Source organism: Pseudophryne corroboree, chromosome 9 (assembly GCF_028390025.1).
Source record: "Pseudophryne corroboree isolate aPseCor3 chromosome 9, aPseCor3.hap2, whole genome shotgun sequence".
Lineage (NCBI taxonomy): Eukaryota > Metazoa > Chordata > Amphibia > Anura > Myobatrachidae > Pseudophryne > Pseudophryne corroboree.
Genome location: NC_086452.1, coordinates 9,925,843 through 9,945,478, shown reverse-complemented (window position 1 = coordinate 9,945,478; position 19,636 = coordinate 9,925,843). Strand labels below are relative to the sequence as shown.

At 46.8% G+C, this 19,636-nt stretch overlaps 1 protein-coding gene across 3 annotated transcripts in view; it reads left to right on the top strand.

Moving 5' to 3' along the window:
* The window catches only part of DNAI3 (dynein axonemal intermediate chain 3), a 400,488-nt gene that overhangs the window by 292,060 nt on the left and 88,792 nt on the right, over positions 1-19,636 (top strand). For all 3 annotated transcript variants that reach the window (XM_063938944.1, XM_063938942.1, XM_063938943.1), the window contains one exon: positions 6,879-6,966. In XM_063938944.1, the coding sequence (XP_063795014.1) occupies positions 6,879-6,966 (88 nt within the window). The remainder of the gene's footprint in view (positions 1-6,878; positions 6,967-19,636) is intronic.

The following is a 19,636-nucleotide window of genomic DNA, read 5'->3' as shown; positions in this document are numbered from 1 at the left end:
GATACTACTGTGTGTATGATAACTGCGGTGACACTGATACTACTGTGTGTATGATAACTGCGGTGACACGGATACTACTGTGTGTATGATAACTGCGGTGACACTGATACTACTGTGTGTGTGATAACTGCGGTGACAATGATACTACTGTGTGTATGATAACTGCGGTGACACTGATACTACTGTGTGTATGATAACTGCGGTGACACTGATACTACTGTGTGTATGATAACTGCGGTGACACTGATACTACTGCGTGTATGATAACTGCGGTGACACTGATACTACTGTGTGTATGATAACTGCGGTGACACTGATACTACTGTGTGTATGATAACTGCGGTGACACTGATACTACTGTGTGTATGATAACTGCGGTGACACGGATACTACTGTGTGTATGATAACTGCGGTGACACTGATACTACTGTGTGTATGATAACTGCGGTGACAATGATACTACTGTGTGTATGATAACTGCGGTGACACTGATACTACTGTGTGTATGATAACTGCGGTGACACTGATACTACTGCGTGTATGATAACTGCGGTGACACTGATACTACTGTGTGTATGATAACTGCGGTGACACTGATACTACTGTGTGTATGATAACTGCAGTGACACCGATACTACTGTGTTTATGATAACTGCGGTGACAATGATACTACTGTGTGTATGATAACTGCGGTGACAATGATACTACTGTGTGTATGATAACTGCGGTGACAATGATACTACTGTGTGTATGATAACTGCAGTGACAATGATACTTCTGTGTGTATGATAACTGCAGTGACAATGATACTTCTGTGTGTATGATAACTGCAGTGACACCGATACTACTGTGTTTATGATAACTGCGGTGACAATGATACTACTGTGTGTATGATAACTGCGGTGACAATGATACTACTGTGTGTATGATAACTGCGGTGACAATGATACTACTGTGTGTATGATAACTGCGGTGACACTGATACTACTGTGTGTATGATAACTGCGGTGACACTGATACTACTGTGTGTATGATAACTGCGGTGACACTGATTCTACTGTGTGTATGATAACTGCAGTGACACGGATACTACTGTGTGTATGATAACTGCGGTGACACTGATACTACTGTGTGTATGATAACTGCGGTGACACTGATACTACTGTGTTTATGATAACTGCGGTGACACTGATTCTACTGTGTGTATGATAACTGCGGTGACACTGATACTACTGTGTGTATAACTGCAGTGACACTGATACTACTGTGTGTATGATAACTGCAGTGACACTGATACTACTGTGTGTATGATAACTGCGGTGACACGGATACTACTGTGTGTATGATAACTGCGGTGACACTGATACTACTGTGTGTATGATAACTGCGGTGACACTGATACTACTGTGTGTATGATAACTGCGGTGACACTGATACTACTGTGTGTGTGATAACTGCGGTGACACTGATACTACTGTGGGTATGATAACTGCGGTGACAATGATACTACTGTGTGTATGATAACTGCGGTGACACGGATACTACTGTGTGTATGATAACTGCGGTGACAATGATACTACTGTGTGTATGATAACTGTGGTGACACGGATACTACTGTGTGTATGATAACTGCGGTGACACTGATACTACTGTGTGTATGATAACTGCGGTGACACTGATACTACTGTGTGTATGATAACTGCAGTGACACCGATACTACTGTGTTTATGATAACTGCGGTGACAATGATACTACTGTGTGTATGATAACTGCGGTGACAATGATACTACTGTGTGTATGATAACTGCGGTGACAATGATACTACTGTGTGTATGATAACTGCAGTGACAATGATACTTCTGTGTGTATGATAACTGCAGTGACAATGATACTTCTGTGTGTATGATAACTGCAGTGACACTGATACTACTGTGTGTATGATAACTGCGGTGACACTGATTCTACTGTGTGTATGATAACTGCGGTGACACTGATACTACTGTGTGTATGATAACTGCGGTGACACTGATACTACTGTGTGTATGATAACTGCGGTGACACTGATTCTACTGTGTGTATGATAACTGCGGTGACACTGATACTACTGTGTGTATGATAACTGCGGTGACACTGATACTACTGTGTGTATGATAACTGCGGTGACACTGATACTACTGTGTTTATGATAACTGCGGTGACACTGATTCTACTGTGTGTATGATAACTGCGGTGACACTGATACTACTGTGTGTATAACTGCAGTGACACTGATACTACTGTGTGTTTGATAACTGCAGTGACACTGATACTACTGTGTGTATGATAACTGCGGTGACACGGATACTACTGTGTGTATGATAACTGCGGTGACACTGATACTACTGTGTGTATGATAACTGCGGTGACACTGATACTACTGTGTGTATGATAACTGCGGTGACACTGATACTACTGTGTGTGTGATAACTGCGGTGACACTGATACTACTGTGGGTATGATAACTGCGGTGACAATGATACTACTGTGTGTATGATAACTGCGGTGACACGGATACTACTGTGTGTATGATAACTGCGGTGACAATGATACTACTGTGTGTATGATAACTGCGGTGACACTGATACTACTGTGTGTATGATAACTGCGGTGACACGGATACTACTGTGTGTATGATAACTGCGGTAACACTGATACTACTGTGTGTATGATAACTGCGGTGACACTGATACTACTGTGTATATGATAACTGCGGTGACACTGATACTACTGTGTGTATGATAACTGCGGTGACACTGATACTACTGTGTGTATGATAACTGCGGTGACACTGATTCTACTGTGTGTATGATAACTGCGGTGACACTGATACTACTGTGTGTATAACTGCAGTGACACTGATACTACTGTGTGTATGATAACTGCAGTGACACTGATACTACTGTGTGTATGATAACTGCGGTGACACTGATACTACTGTGTGTATGATAACTGCGGTGACAATGATACTACTGTGTGTATGATAACTGCGGTGACACTGATACTACTGTGGGTATGATAACTGCGGTGACAATGATACTACTGTGTGTATGATAACTGCGGTGACACTGATACTACTGTGTGTATGATAACTGCGGTGACACGGATACTACTGTGTGTATGATAACTGCGGTGACACTGATACTACTGTGTGTATGATAACTGTGGTGACAATGATACTACTGTGTGTATGATAACTGCGGTGACACTGATACTACTGTGTGTATGATAACTGCGGTGACACTGATACTACTGTGTGTATGATAACTGCGGTGACACTGATACTACTGTGTGTATGATAACTGCGGTGACACTGATACTACTGTGTGTATGATAACTGCGGTGACACTGATACTACTGTGTGTATGATAACTGCGGTGACGCGGATACTACTGTGTGTATGATAACTGCGGTGACACTGATACTACTGTGGGTATGATAACTGCGGTGACAATGATACTACTGTGTGTATGATAACTGCGGTGACACTGATACTACTGTGTGTATGATAACTGCGGTGACACTGATACTACTGTGTGTATGATAACTGCGGTGACACGGATACTACTGTGTGTATGATAACTGCGGTGATACTGATACTACTGTGTGTATGATAACTGCGGTGACAATGATACTACTGTGTGTATGATAACTGCGGTGACAATGATACTACTGTGTGTATGATAACTGCGGTGACACTGATACTACTGTGTGTATGATAACTGCGGTGACACTGATACTACTGTGTGTATGATAACTGCGGTGACACTGATACTACTGTGTGTATGATAACTGCAGTGACACTGATACTACTGTGTGTATGATAACTGCGGTGACAATGATACTACTGTGTGTATGATAACTGCGGTGACACTGATACTACTGTGTGTATGATAACTGCGGTGACACTGATACTACTGTGTGTATGATAACTGCGGTGACACTGATACTACTGTGTGTATGATAACTGCAGTGACACTGATACTACTGTGTGTATGATAACTGCGGTGACAATGATACTACTGTGTGTATGATAACTGCGGTGACACTGATACTACTGTGTGTATGATAACTGCAGTGACAATGATACTACTGTGTGTATGATAACTGCGGTGACACTGATACTACTGTGTGTATGATAACTGCGGTGACAATGATACTACTGTGTGTATGATAACTGCGGTGACACTGATACTACTGTGTGTATGATAACTGCGGTGACACTGATACTACTGTGTGTATGATAACTGCGGTGACACTGATACTACTGTGTGTATGATAACTGCAGTGACACTGATACTACTGTGTGTATGATAACTGCGGTGACAATGATACTACTGTGTGTGTGATAACTGCGGTGACAATGATACTACTGTGTGTATGATAACTGCGGTGACAATGATACTACTGTGTGTGTGATAACTGCGGTGACAATGATACTACTGTGTGTATGATAACTGCGGTGACACTGATACTACTGTGTGTATGGTAACTGCGGTGACAATGATACTACTGTGTGTATGATAACTGCGGTGACACTGATACTACTGTGTATGATAACTGCAGTGACACTGATACTACTGTGTGTATGATAACTGCGGTGACAATGATACTACTGTGTGTATGATAACTGCGGTGACACTGATACTACTGTGTGTATGATAACTGCGGTGACACTGATACTACTGTGTGTATGATAACTGCGGTGACACTGATACTACTGTGTGTATGATAACTGCAGTGACACTGATACTACTGTGTGTATGATAACTGCGGTGACAATGATACTACTGTGTGTATGATAACTGCGGTGACACTGATACTACTGTGTATGATAACTGCAGTGACACTGATACTACTGTGTGTATGATAACTGCGGTGACAATGATACTACTGTGTGTATGATAACTGCGGTGACACTGATACTACTGTGTGTATGATAACTGCGGTGACACTGATACTACTGTGTGTATGATAACTGCGGTGACACTGATACTACTGTGTGTATGATAACTGCAGTGACAATGATACTACTGTGTGTATGATAACTGCGGTGACACTGATACTACTGTGTGTATGATAACTGCGGTGACACTGATACTACTGTGTGTATGATAACTGCAGTGACAATGATACTACTGTGTGTATGATAACTGCGGTGACACTGATACTACTGTGTGTATGATAACTGCGGTGACACTGATACTACTGTGTGTATGATAACTGCAGTGACAATGATACTACTGTGTGTATGATAACTGCGGTGACACTGATACTACTGTGTGTATGATAACTGCGGTGACACTGATACTACTGTGTGTATGATAACTGCGGTGACACTGATACTACTGTGTGTATGATAACTGCGGTGACAATGATACTACTGTGTGTATGATAACTGCGGTGACACTGATACTACTGTGTGTATGATAACTGCGGTGACACTGATACTACTGTGTGTATGATAACTGCGGTGACAATGATACTACTGTGTGTATGATAACTGCGGTGACAATGATACTACTGTGTGTATGATAACTGCGGTGACACTGATACTACTGTGTGTATGATAACTGCGGTGACACTGATACTACTGTGTGTATGATAACTGCGGTGACAATGATACTACTGTGTGTATGATAACTGCGGTGACACTGATACTACTGTGTGTATGATAACTGCGGTGACACTGATACTACTGTGTGTATGATAACTGCGGTGACACTGATACTACTGTGTGTATGATAACTGCGGTGACACTGATACTACTGTGTGTATGATAACTGCGGTGACACTGATACTACTGTGTGTATGATAACTGCGGTGACACTGATACTACTGTGTGTATGATAACTGCGGTGACACTGATACTACTGTGTGTATGATAACTGCGGTGACAATGATACTACTGTGTGTATGATAACTGCGGTGACACTGATACTACTGTGTGTATGATAACTGCGGTGACACTGATACTACTGTGTGTATGATAACTGCGGTGACACTGATACTACTGTGTGTATGATAACTGCGGTGACACTGATACTACTGTGTGTATGATAACTGCGGTGACACTGATACTACTGTGTGTATGATAACTGCGGTGACACTGATACTACTGTGTGTATGATAACTGCAGTGACAATGATACTACTGTGTGTATGATAACTGCGGTGACACTGATACTACTGTGTGTATGATAACTGCGGTGACACTGATACTACTGTGTGTATGATAACTGCGGTGACACTGATTCTACTGTGTGTATGATAACTGCGGTGACACTGATACTACTGTGTGTATGATAACTGCGGTGACACTGATACTACTGTGTGTATGATAACTGCGGTGACACGGATACTACTGTGTGTATGATAACTGCGGTGACACTGATACTACTGTGTGTATGATAACTGCGGTGACACTGATACTACTGTGTGTATGATAACTGCGGTGACACTGATTCTACTGTGTGTATGATAACTGCGGTGACACTGATACTACTGTGTGTATGATAACTGCGGTGACACTGATACTACTGTGTGTATGATAACTGCGGTGACACTGATACTACTGTGTGTATGATAACTGCGGTGACAATGATACTACTGTGTGTATGATAACTGCGGTGACACTGATTCTACTGTGTGTATGATAACTGCGGTGACACTGATACTACTGTGTGTATGATAACTGCAGTGACACTGATACTACTGTGTGTATGATAACTGCGGTGACGCGGATACTACTGTGACTGTGGGTATAATAGTGTCATTATTATTATTATGTGTTATAATATAGAATGTATATATTTATTGGTTGTTTTATGCATTTTTTTCAAGACCTCAATTTCCAAGCTTGACGCAGGAGGAGAATACAGCCCCATTAAAGTCAGCCTGAGAGAGGAACATTATCACAGCAGGACTCTGGGTAAGATCTGCTAGGGGGAAAAGACCACTTTGTGGTGGGTTGTGCACAATTCCGGGCTTGGTGGGAAGCCTGTCAGGGGGTCCCTGGACCTAATCTGGTGCTGCTGTGAGAACAGACGTCTGGGGGGTGCCTCACAGGCCTCAGTGGAAGGGTCAGGATAATCGGTCACAGGGGAGAACCATTACTGTGTTACTGTACAGTGTATTACCATCACCCAGCACAGTACAGGGGTACCTATCGCTGGGCTGGTAATTCTCACACCTGATGGTGGGACGCGCACCTGTCCTCCTACTCACCTGTACTGGGAACCTGTTACAGAGCGCAGGATTGCTGGAACCCAGTGCATTGGTAACAGCTGCGGCCGTCTTCCAGTGGTCATGCCCCTCCTCTTCCGCGACGTTCTCACCGCGTTTCTCTCTCCTGCAGAGCGTCCAGTGCGGGAATGTCCTGTGAGGATTCCCAGGGAGGGGCCTAGCTGCGCTCTTCTGGCAGAGGCTGGGAATCTCCAGTCTGTTACACGTCCGCATTTTGGCGCCTAGTGATCAATCCCAAATCATGTGGAAATGGCCGGACTGCTTGGCGTAGATTATAGTACAGTGCGATAGAAGTGATATGGGCTGAGGACCCCGGATTGCTGACTAGTCACCACTTAACGTGATAATAGGACACACTAAAGGCTGCTGCTCCTGCATGTTGCCTGAAGATACGTACTTGTTCAGGGTCTCTGGGTTTCTGCTTATTCTGACCTGTACTATTTCCTTACTGTACCCTAATCTCTGTCACCCATCGTTACAAGCACCATATAGTGTCCAGCCACCCCTCTGCAGTGCGCCGAACACAGACTTACAAAGCTCTGCATGCAGAGCATTACAGGCTGAGCTCTACACGTTGCTTGTGCGCTCCCAGGGACACTACTTCTAGCAGCTTACCTAAGGGGCCCACCATCCTCTTAGCCCTGCACTAAGGTCACATCCGTTCCCTGAGTTCTGCTCTGTTCCAACACAATATCCTGACTTCATCCCCTGCATCCTGCAGTAATGATCCCCAGCCTTGTGCAGGAATGTGTGCAGTGCTAGTACTATATAAGGAGAACAGGGAGGAATGCTGCAGTGCCGGCCTTGTTTACAGCCAAATTCCAGCATTCCAGCGCCTCAGCCAACACTTCCCCTGGCATACACCAGCCTCATGTTACCATTCAGCACTGAGCGCTGTCTACACAGGAGCCATTACTGATGTGTTATGTGTGGGCTAGTGCCCCGGCCGCTGGCGTAATAATCACCCTGAGGGTGTCTGCTAATTCCCACTGGTCCTTTACTCTGGACTAGTCTGCGCTGAGCAGCCGGCAGATCTTGAAGATGCCGGGCTCACTCTAGGACAGCGTTTTGGTCGCAGGATACAGCAGAAGACTTCTTGAAGCGAGTAGATGATTTTTGCTCCACAGCTTACAAGATGTTACAGAAGATCAGTCCTCTCTGAGAGTCAGAGGATATCTAACTACACAGGGCTCACAATATATCCGGATACACCCCTGCCCCCGACCTCTAGGACAACTATCTATCATCACCGTCTTATTGCCCTGTCTGCTTCCTAGAACACTGTCCAGTTTAGCATACTGTATAATGGCCACCAATATAAATATAACTTGAATTTCAATTGCATTTCTCCTTTCATATATCCATGACCATGACTGAAACCAGTGTGGCTTAATCACAATCTTATCACCGTCTTAAGAAGTTCCACAATATTCCCTATAGGGCATTGGCTAAAACAAAGTCCTAACCATCTCACGCTAGGGCCCTGATTCAGCATGAGTTGTGGTTGTGTGACTATTCACACAACTACAACTCATTACACTAATATGCGCATGCCGAGTGTCTCCCCCCCCCCCCCACTCCCCCGACCGTTATCAGGCAGAGAAGTGTAGAATAGCAATTTATGGCTGCTCCTAGCACAAAGATGAAGACTCGGCTCTGCTATGACGTAAGGTCACTCTTCCCCGTGACGGGTACAGACATTTCCCAACTGACACAGAAAATAGAATTTTAATTACCTACCGGTAAATCCTTTTCTCGTAATCCATAGAGGATGCTGGGGTCCATATTAGTACCATGGAGTATAGACGGGTCCACCAGGAGCCATGGGCACTTTAAAACTTTAATAGTGTGGACTGGCTCCTCCCTCTATGTCCCTTCTACCAGACTCAGTCTAGAAACTGTGCCCGAGGAGACGGACATCTTCAAGAGAAAGATTATACACAGATAGTGGCGAGATTCACACCAGCTCACACAACAAGGCAAACCAAGCTAACCAGCTTGAAACATCAGCAATGGCTGAACAATATTTCTCTATCGTCCTAGTGGATGCTGGGGTTCCTGAAAGGACCATGGGGAATAGCGGCTCCGCAGGAGACAGGGCACAAAAAGTAAAGCTTTAGGATCAGGTGGTGTGCACTGGCTCCTCCCCCTATGACCCTCCTCCAAGCCTCAGTTAGATTTTTGTGCCCGGCCGAGAAGGGTGCAATCTAGGTGGCTCTCCTAAAGAGCTGCTTAGAAAAGTTTAGCTTAGGTTTTTTATTTTACAGTGAGTCCTGCTGGCAACAGGATCACTGCAACGAGGGACTTAGGGGAGAAGAAGTGAACTCACCTGCGTGCAGGATGGATTGGCTTCTTTGGCTACTGGACATTAGCTCCAGAGGGACGATCACAGGTACAGCCTGGATGGTCACCGGAGCCTCGCCGCCGGCCCCCTTGCAGATGCTGAAACAAGAAGAAGGTCCAGAATCGGCGGCATGAAGACTCCTCAGTCTTCTTAAGGTAGCGCACAGCACTGCAGCTGTGCGCCATTTCCTCTCAGCACACTTCACACGGCAGTCACTGAGGGTGCAGGGCGCTGGGAGGGGGGGCGCCCTGGGAGGCAATGAAAACCTATTTTTGGCTAAAAATACCTCACATATAGCCTCCGGGGGCTATATGGAGATATTTAACCCCTGCCAGAATCCGTTAAGAGCGGGAGACGAGGCCGCCGAAAAAGGGGCAGGGCCTATCTCCTCAGCACACAGCGCCATTTTCCCTCACAGAAAGGCTGGAGGGAAGGCTCCCAGGCTCTCCCCTGCACTGCACTACAGAAACAGGGTTAAAACAGAGAGGGGGGGGCACTAATTTGGCGTTAAAAATATAAAAAAAAGATGCTATAAGGGAAAACACTTATATAAGGTTGTCCCTATATAATTATAGCGTTTTTGGTGTGTGCTGGCAAACTCTCCCTCTGTCTCTCCAAAGGGCTAGTAGGTCCTGTCCTCTATCAGAGCATTCCCTGTGTGTGTGCTGTGTGTCGGTACGTGTGTGTCGACATGTATGAGGACGATGTTGGTGAGGAGGCGGAGCAATTGCCTGTAATGGTGATGTCACTCTCTAGGGAGTCGACACCGGAATGGATGGCTTATTTAGGGAATTACGTGATAATGTCAACACGCGGCAAGGTCGGTTGACGACATGAGACGGCCGACAAACAATTAGTACCGGTCCAGACGTCTCAAAAACACCGTCAGGGGTTTTAAAACGCCCGTTTACTTTAGTCGGTCGACACAGACACAGACAGGGACACTGAATCCAGTGTCGACGGTGAATAAACAAACGTATTCCTTATTAGGGCCACACGTTAAGGGCAATGAAGGAGGTGTTACATATTTCTGATACTACAAGTACCACAAAAGAGGGTATTATGTGGGATGTGAAAAAACTACCGTAGTTTTTCCTGAATCAGATAAATTAAATGAAGTGTGTGATGATGCGTGGGTTCCCCCCGATAGAAAATATGGGCGGTATACCCTTTCCCGCCAGAAGTTAGGGCGCGTTGGGAAACACCCCTTAGGGTGGATAAGGCGCTCACACGCTTATCAGAACAAGTGGCGGTACCGTCTATAGATAGGGCCGTCCTCAAGGAGCCAGCTGACAGGAGGCTGGAAAATATCATAAAAAGTATATACACACATACTGGTGTTATACTGCGACCAGCGATCGCCTCAGCCTGGATGTGCAGAGCTGGGGTGGCTTGGTCGGATTCCCTGACTAAAAATATTGATACCCTTGACAGGGACAGTATTTTATTGACTATAGAGCATTTAAAGGATGCATTTCTATATATGCGAGATGCACAGTGGGATATTTGCACTCTGGCATCAAGAGTAAGTGCGATGTCCATATCTGCCAGAAGATGTTTATGGACACGACAGTGGTCAGGTGATGCAGATTCCAAACGGCACAAAGGTGTATTGCCGTATAAAGGAAGAGGAGTTATTTGGGGTCGGTCCATCGGACCTGGTGGCCACGGCAACTGCTGGAAAATCCACCGTTTTTACCCTAAGTCACATCTCTGCAGAAAAAGACACCGTCTTTTCAGCCTCAGTCCTTTCGTCCCTATAAGAGTCATATCTGCCCAGGGATAGAGGAAAGGGAAGAAGACTGCAGCAGGCAGCCCATTCCCAGGAACAGAAGCGTTCCACCGCTTCTGACAAGCTCTCAGCATGACGCTGAGACCGTACAGGACCCCTGGATCCTACAAGTAGTATCCCAGGGGTACAGATTGGAATGTCGAGACGTTTCCCCTGCGCAGGCTCCTGAAGTCTGCTTTACCAAGGTCTCCCTCCGACAAGGAGGCAGTATGGGAAACAATTCACGAGCTGTATTCCCAGCAGGTGATAATCAAATTACCCCTCCTACAACAAGAAAAGGGGTATTATTCCACACTATATTGTGGTACTGAAGCCAGAAGGCTAGGTGAGACCTATTCTAAATCTAAAAAAATTTGAACACTTACAAAGGTTCAAATCAAGATGGAGTCACTCAGAGCAGTGATAACGAACCGGGAAGAAGGGGACTATCTGGTGTCTCGAGACATCAGGGATGCTTACCTCCATGTCCCAAATTTGCCCTTATCACTAAGGGTACCTCAGGTTCGTGGTACAGAACTGTCACTATCAGTTTCAGACGCTGCCGTTTGGATTGTCCACGGCACCCCGGGTCTTTACCAAGGTAATGGCCGAAATGATGGTTCTTCTTCGAAGAAAAGGCGTCTTAATTATCCCTTACTTGGACGATCTCCTGATAAGGGCAAAGTCCAGGGAACAGTTGGAGGTCGGAGTAGCACTATCTCGGATACTGTTACAACAGCAGGGGTGGATTTTAAATATTCCAAAATCGCAGCTGATCCCGACAACAAGTCTCCTGTGCTTAGGGATGATTCTGGACACAGTCCAGAAAAAGGTGTTTCTCCCGGAAGAGAAAGCCAGGGAGTTATCCGAGCTAGTCAGGAACCTCCTAAAATCAGTGCATCATTGCACAAGGGCCATGGTAAAAAAATGGTGACTTCCTTCGAAGCAATTCCAGTCGGCAGATTTCATGCAAGAACTTTTCAGTGGGATCTGCTGGACAAATGGTCCGGATCGCATCTTCAGATGCATCAGCGGATAACCCTATATCCAAGGACAAGGGTGTCTCTCCTGTGGTGGTTACAGAGTGCTCATCTTCTAGAGGGCCGCAGATTCGGCATTCAGTTTTGGATGTTGGTGACCACGGAGGCCAGCCCGAGAGGCTGGGGAGCAGTCACACAAGGAAAAAATTTCCAGGGAGTGTGATCAAGTCTGGAGACTTTTCTCCACATAAATATAGCTAAGGGTAAATTTATAATGCTCTAAGCTTAGCAAGACCTCTGCTTCAAGGTCAGCCGGTATTGATCCAGTGGGATAAAACATCACGGCAGTCGCCCACGTAAATAGACAGGGCGGCACAAGAAGCAGGAGGGCAGTGGCAAAAACTGCAAGGACTTTTCGCTGGGCGGAAAATCATGTGATAGCACTGTCAGCAGTGTTTCATTCCGGGAATGGAAACTGGGAAGCAGACTTCCTCAGTAGGCACGACCTCCACCCGGCAGAGTGGGAACTTCATGGGGAAGTTTTCCACATGATTGTAAACCGTTGGGAATTACCAAAGGTGGACATGATGGCGTCCCGTCTGAACAAAAAACGGGACAGGTATTGCGCCAGGTTAAGAGACCCTCAGGCAATAGCTGTGGACGTTCTGGTAACACCGTGGGTGTACCAGTCGGTGTATGTGTTCCATCCTCTGCTTTTCATACCTAAGGTACTGAGAATTATAAGACGTAGAGGAGTAAGAACTATACTCATGGCTCCGGATTGGCCAAGAAGGACTTGGTACCCGGAACTTCAAGAGATGCTCACAGAGGACTTATGGCCTCTGCCGCTAAGAAGGGACTTGTTTCAGCAAGTACCATGTCTGTTCCAAGACTTACCGCAGCTGCGTTTGACGGCATGGCGGTGGAACGCCGGATCCTAAGGGAAAAGGCATTCAGGAAGAGGTCATTCCTACCCTGGTCAAAGCCAGAAAGGAGGTGACCGCACAACATTATCACCACATGTGGCGAAAATATGTTGCGTGGTGTGAGGCCAGGAAGGCCCCACGAAGAAATTTCAACTCGGTCGATTCCTGCATTTCCTGCAAACAGGAGTGTCTATGGGCCTCAAATTGGGGTCCATTAAGGTTCAAATTTCGGCCCTGTCGATTTTTCTTCCAGAAAGAATTGGCTTCAGTTCCTGAAGTCCAGAAGTTTGTCAAGGGAGTATTGCATATACAACCCCCTTTTGTGCCTCCAGTGGCACTGTGGGATCTCAACGTAGTTCTGGGATTCCTCAAAACACATTGGTTTAAAACCAGTCAAATCTGTGGATTTGAAGCATCTCACATGAAAAGTGAACATGCTCTTGGACCTGGCCTGGACCAGGCGAGTGTCAAATTGGTGGGTTTTTTTTCTCAAAAAAGCCCATATCTGTTTGTCCATTCGGACAGGGCAGAGCTGCGGACTCGTCCCCAGTTCTCTCCCTAAGGTGGTGTCAGTGTTTCACCTGAACCAGCTTATTGTGGTGTCTTGCGCCTACTAGGGACTTGGAGGACTCCAAGTTGCTAGATGTGGTCAGGGCCCTGAAAATATAGGTTCCAGGACGGCTGGAGTCAGGAAAACTGACTTGCTGTTATCCTGTATGCACCCAACAAACTGGGTGCTCTTGCTTCTAAGCAGACTTTTGCTAGTTGGATGTGTAATACAATTCAGCTTGCACATTCTGTGGCAGGCCTGCCACAGCCAAAATATGTAAATGCCCATTCCACAAGGAAGGTGGGCTCATCTTGGGCGGCTGCCCGAGGGGTCTCGGCTTTACAACTTTGCCGAGCGGCTATTTAGTCAGGGGCAAACACGTTTGTAAAATCCTACAAATTTGATACCCTGGCTAAGGAGGACCTGGAGTTCTCTCATTCGGTGCTGCAGAGTCATCCGCACTCTCCCGCCCGTTTGGGAGCTTTGGTATAATCCCCATGGTCCTTTCAGGAACCCCAGCATCCACTAGGACGATAGAGAAAATAAGAATTTACTTACCGATAATTCTATTTCTCGGAGTCCGTAGTGGATGCTGGGCGCCCATCCCAAGTGCGGATTATCTGCATTACTTGTACATAGTTACAAAAATCGGGTTATTATTTGTTGTGAGCCATCTTTTCAGAGGCTCCGCTGTTATCATACTGTTAACTGGGTTCAGATCACAGGTTGTACAGTGTGATTGGTGTGGCTGGTATGAGTCTTACCCGGGATTCATAAATCCTTCCTTATTGTGTACGCTCGTCCGGGCACAGTATCCTAACTGAGGCTTGGAGGAGGGTCATAGGGGGAGGAGCCAGTGCACACCACCTGATCCTAAAGCTTTACTTTTTGTGCCCTGTCTCCTGCGGAGCCGCTATTCCCCATGGTCCTTTCAGGAACCCCAGCATCCACTACGGACTCCGAGAAATAGAATTATCGGTAAGTAAATTCTTATTTACTTAACCAAGTAACTGATAATGCTGATTTATCAACAGGAATGAAAAGCTATACCTTATACACACTTTAAATACACTTTACCATGGAGCCGCTGCGGCCGCAAAACTTAATACACACTCTACGCACCTTTTACGCTGTTAGCGTACAGAGTCCCGTACCGTGTACGGACTTTGCGTACAATCGCCGTGCTGACGGTACAAAGTACACACAGCGCGTACACACCCAATGAATACACTTTAAACCTTATACAGCAATGCAATGCGATACTAATACATTTTCTCTGACGTCCTAGTGGATGCTGGGAACTCCGTAAGGACCATGGGGAATAGTGGGCTCCGAAGGAGGCTGGGCACTCTAGAAAGATCTTAGACTACCTGGTGTGCACTGGCTCCTCCCACCATGACCCTCCTCCAAGCCCCAGTTAGATTTCGTGCCCGGCCGAGGTTGGATGCACACTAGGGGCTCTCCTGAGCTCTTAGAAAGTTATAGTCTTAGAATTTGTTCTTTTCAGTGAGACCTGCTGGCAACAGGCTCACTGCAGCGAGGGACTAAGGGGAGAAGAAGCGAACTCGCCTGCTTGCAGCCGGATTGGGCTTCTTAGGCTACTGGACACCATTAGCTCCAGAGGGATCGACCGCAGGCCCAGCCTTGATGTTCGATCCCGGAGCCGCGCCGCCGTCCCCCTTACAGAGCCAGAAGCAAGAAGATGGTCCGGAAAATCGGCGGCATGAAGACTCTGTCTTCACCAAGGTAGCGCACAGCACTGCAGCTGTGCGCCATTGCTCCTCTTACACACTTCACACTCCGGTCACTGAGGGTGCAGGGCGCTGGGGGGGGGCGCCCTGAGGCAGCAATAAAAACACCTTGGCTGGCTAAAATACCTCAATATATAGCCCCAGGGGCTATATATGAGGTAAATACCCCTGCCAGAATTCCATAAAAAACGGGAGAATAGGCCGCGAAAAAGGGGCGGAGCCTATCTCCTCAGCACACTGGCGCCATTTTCCCTCACAGCTCCGCTGGAAGGAAGCTCCCTAGCTCTCCCCTGCAGTCTACAAAGGGTTAATAAAGAGAGGGGGGGCACTAAATTTAGGCGCAGTATACATTTATATATAAAAACAGCAGCTATAGGGGACATAACTCAGTTAGTCCCTGCATTATATAGCGCTCTGGTGTGTGCTGGCATACTCTCACTCTGTCCCCCCAAAGGGCTTTTGTGGGTCCTGTCCTCGTTTAGAGCATTCCCTGTGTGTCTGCGGTGTGTCGGTACGGCTGTGTCGACATGTTGAATGAGGAGCCTTATATGGTGACGGAACAGAGGCCGATATATGTGATGTCGCCCCCTGTGGGGCCGACACCAGAGTGGATGGATAGGTGAAAGGTATTAACCGACAGTGTCAACTCCTTACATAAAAGGGTGGATGACGTAACAGCTGTGGGACAGCCGGCTTCGCAGCCCGCGCCTGCCCAGGCGTCTCAAAGGCCATCAGGGGCTCAAAAACGCCCGCTCTCTCAGATGGCAGACACAGATGTCGACACGGAGTCTGACTCCAGTGTCGACAAGGTGGAGACATATACACAATCCACTAGGAACATCCGTGACTTGATCCCGGCAATAAAAAATGTGTTATACATTTCTGACTTTAACCCAAGCACCTCTAAAAATGGGTTTTAGGTTTGGGGAGAAAAAACAGGCAGTGTTTTGTTCCCCCATCAGATGAATAAATGAAGTGTGTGAAAAGCGTGGGTTCCCCCGTTAAGAAACTGGTAATTTATAAAAAGTTACTGATGGCGTACCCTTTCCCGCCAGGAGGATAAGTTACGCTGGGAGATATCCCCTAGGGTGGATAAGGCGCTCACACGTTTGTCAAAAAAGGTGGCACTGCCGTCTTAGGATACGGCCACTTTAATAGGTACCTGTTGATAAAAAACAGGAGGCTATCCTGAAGTCTGTATTTACACACTCAGGTACTAGACTGAGACCTGCAGATAGTGCTGCTGCAGCGTGGTCGGTGACCATGTCAAACAGGGATACTAGTTGGCAAACATAAAAACATATTAAAGACGTCGTCTTATATATGGGGGATGCACAGAGGGATATTTTGCCGGCTGGCATCCAAAATAAATGTAATGTCCATTCTGTCAGGAGGGTATTAGAGACCTGTCACTGGACAGGTGATGCTGACTTAAAAAGCGCATAGAGAGCCTTATAAGGGTGAGGAATTATTTGGGGATGGTCTCTGGGACCTCGTATCCACAGCAACTGCTGGGAAGAAATAATTTTACCTCAGGTTTCCTCACAGACAAAGGTACAGTCCTTTCGGCTTCAGAAAAGCAAGCGGGTCAAATGGCGCTTCCTTTCTGTACAGAGACAAGGGTAGAGGGAAAAAGCTGCACCAGTCAGCCTGTTCCCAGAATCAAGATTCTTCCCCCGCCTCCTGTGAGTCCACACCATGACGCGGGTGCTCCACAGGTGTAGCCAGGTACGGTGGGGGGCCGTCTCAAAAATGTCAGCAATTAGTGGGCTCGCTCACAGGTGGATCCTTGTTTCTTTCAAGTAGTATTTCAGGGGTACAAGCTGGAATTTGAGATGTCTCCCCCCAGCCGTTTCCTAAAATATGCCTTGCTGACAACTCCCTCAGGCAGGGAGGCTGTGCTAGAGGCAATTAATAAGCGGTATTCCCAGCAGGTAATACTCAAGGTGCCCCTACTTCAACAAGGACGGGGTTACTATTCCACACGGGTTGGGGTACCGAAACCGCATGGTTCGGTGTGACCCATTTTATATTTAAAATCCTTGAACACATACATAAAAAAATTCAAGTTCAAGATGGAATCGCTCAGGGCGGTTATTGCAAGCATGGACGAGGGGGGATTACATGGTATCCCGGGACATCAAGGATGCTTACCTGCATGTCCCCATTTACCATCCTCGCCAGGAGTACCTCAGATTTGTGGTACAGGATTACCATTACCAAGTCCAGACACTGCCGTTTGGACTGTACATGGCACCGAGGGTGTTTTATCAAGGTAATGGCCGAAATTATGATACTCCTTCGAAAAAAGGGAGTTGTAATTATCCCGTACTTGGACAATCTCGTTATAAGGGCGAGGTCCAAGGAGCAGTTGGTAGTCGGGGTAGCACTATTTTGGAAAGTGCTACAACAGCATGGTTGGATTCTAAACAGTCCAAAGTCACAGCTGGTTCCTATGACACGTCTACTGTTCCTGGGGATGGTTCTGGACATAAACCAGAAATAGTGTTTCTCCCGGAGGAGAAAGCCAAGGAGTTGTCATCTCTAGTCAGAGACCTCCTGAAGCCAAAATAGGTAGCGGTGCATCATTGCACGCGAGTCCTGGGAAAAATGGTAGCTTCCTACGAAGCAATCCCATTAGGCAGGTTCCATACAAGAACTTTTCAGAGGGACCTGTTGGACAAGTGGTCCGGATCGCATCTTCCGATGCATAGGCTGATAACCCTGTCTCCAAGGACCAGGGTATCTCTACTGTGGTGGCTGCAGAGTGCCCATCTTCAAGAGGGCCGCAGGTTCGGCATACAGGACTAGGTCCTAGTGACCATGGATTCCAGCCTTTGAGGCTGGGGGGCAGTCACACAGGGAAGAAACTTCCAGGGACTTTGGTCAAGTCAGGTTATTTCCCTACACATAAATATTCTGGACCTGAGGGCCATTTACAATGCCCTGAGGCCGGCAAGGCCTCTGCTTCAAAACCAGCCGGTACTGATCCAATCAGACAACATCACGGCAGTCGCCCATGTAAACCAACAGGGCGGCACAAGAAGCAGGATGGCGATGGCAGAAGCCACAAGGATTCTCCGATAGGCGGAAAATCATGTGTTAGCACTGTCAGCAGTGTTCATTCCCGGAGTGGACAACTGGGAAGCAGATCTTCTCAACAGACACGACCTCCACCCGGGAGAATGGGGACTTCCTCCAGAAGTCTTCCAATAGGATTGTACACCATTGGGAAAGGCCACAGGTGGACATGATGGCGTCCCGCCTCAACAAAAAGCTATAAAAGATATTGCACCAGGTCAAGGGACCCTCAGGCGATAGCTATGGACGCTCTGGTAACACCGTGGGTGTACCAGTCGGTTTATGTGTTCTCCCCTCTGCCTCTCATACCAAAGGTACTGAGAATAATAAGAAGGCGAGGAGTAAGAACGATACTCGTGGATGGCCAAGAAGAGCTTGGTACCCAGAACTTCAATAATTTATATCAGAGGACCCATGGCCTCTGCCACTCAGACAGGACCTGCGGCAGCAGGGGCCCTGTCTGTTCCAAGACTTACCGCGGCTGCGTTTGACGGCATGGCGGTTGAACGCCGGTTCCTGAAGGAAAAGGGCATTCCGGAGGAAGTCATTCCTACGCTTACTAAAGCCAGGAAAGAGGTTACAGCAACTCATTATCACCGCATATGGCGAAAATATGTTGCATGGTGTGAGGCCGAAAGGGCCCCAACAGAGGAATTTCAACTAGGTCGATTTCTGCATTTCCTGCAAGCAGGAGTGACTATGGGCCTTAAATTGGGTTCCATTAAGGTACAGATCTCGGCTCTGTCGATTTTCTTTCAAAAAGAACTAGCTTCAGTACCTGAAGTTCAGACATTTATAAAAGGAGTGCTGCATAGTCAGCCCCCGTTTGTGCCTCCTGTGGCACCTTGGGATCTCAACGTGGTGTTGAGTTTCTTAAAATCACATTGGTTTGAACCACTAAAAACCGTGGATCTGAAATATCTCACGTGGAAGGTGGTTATGTTATTGGCCTT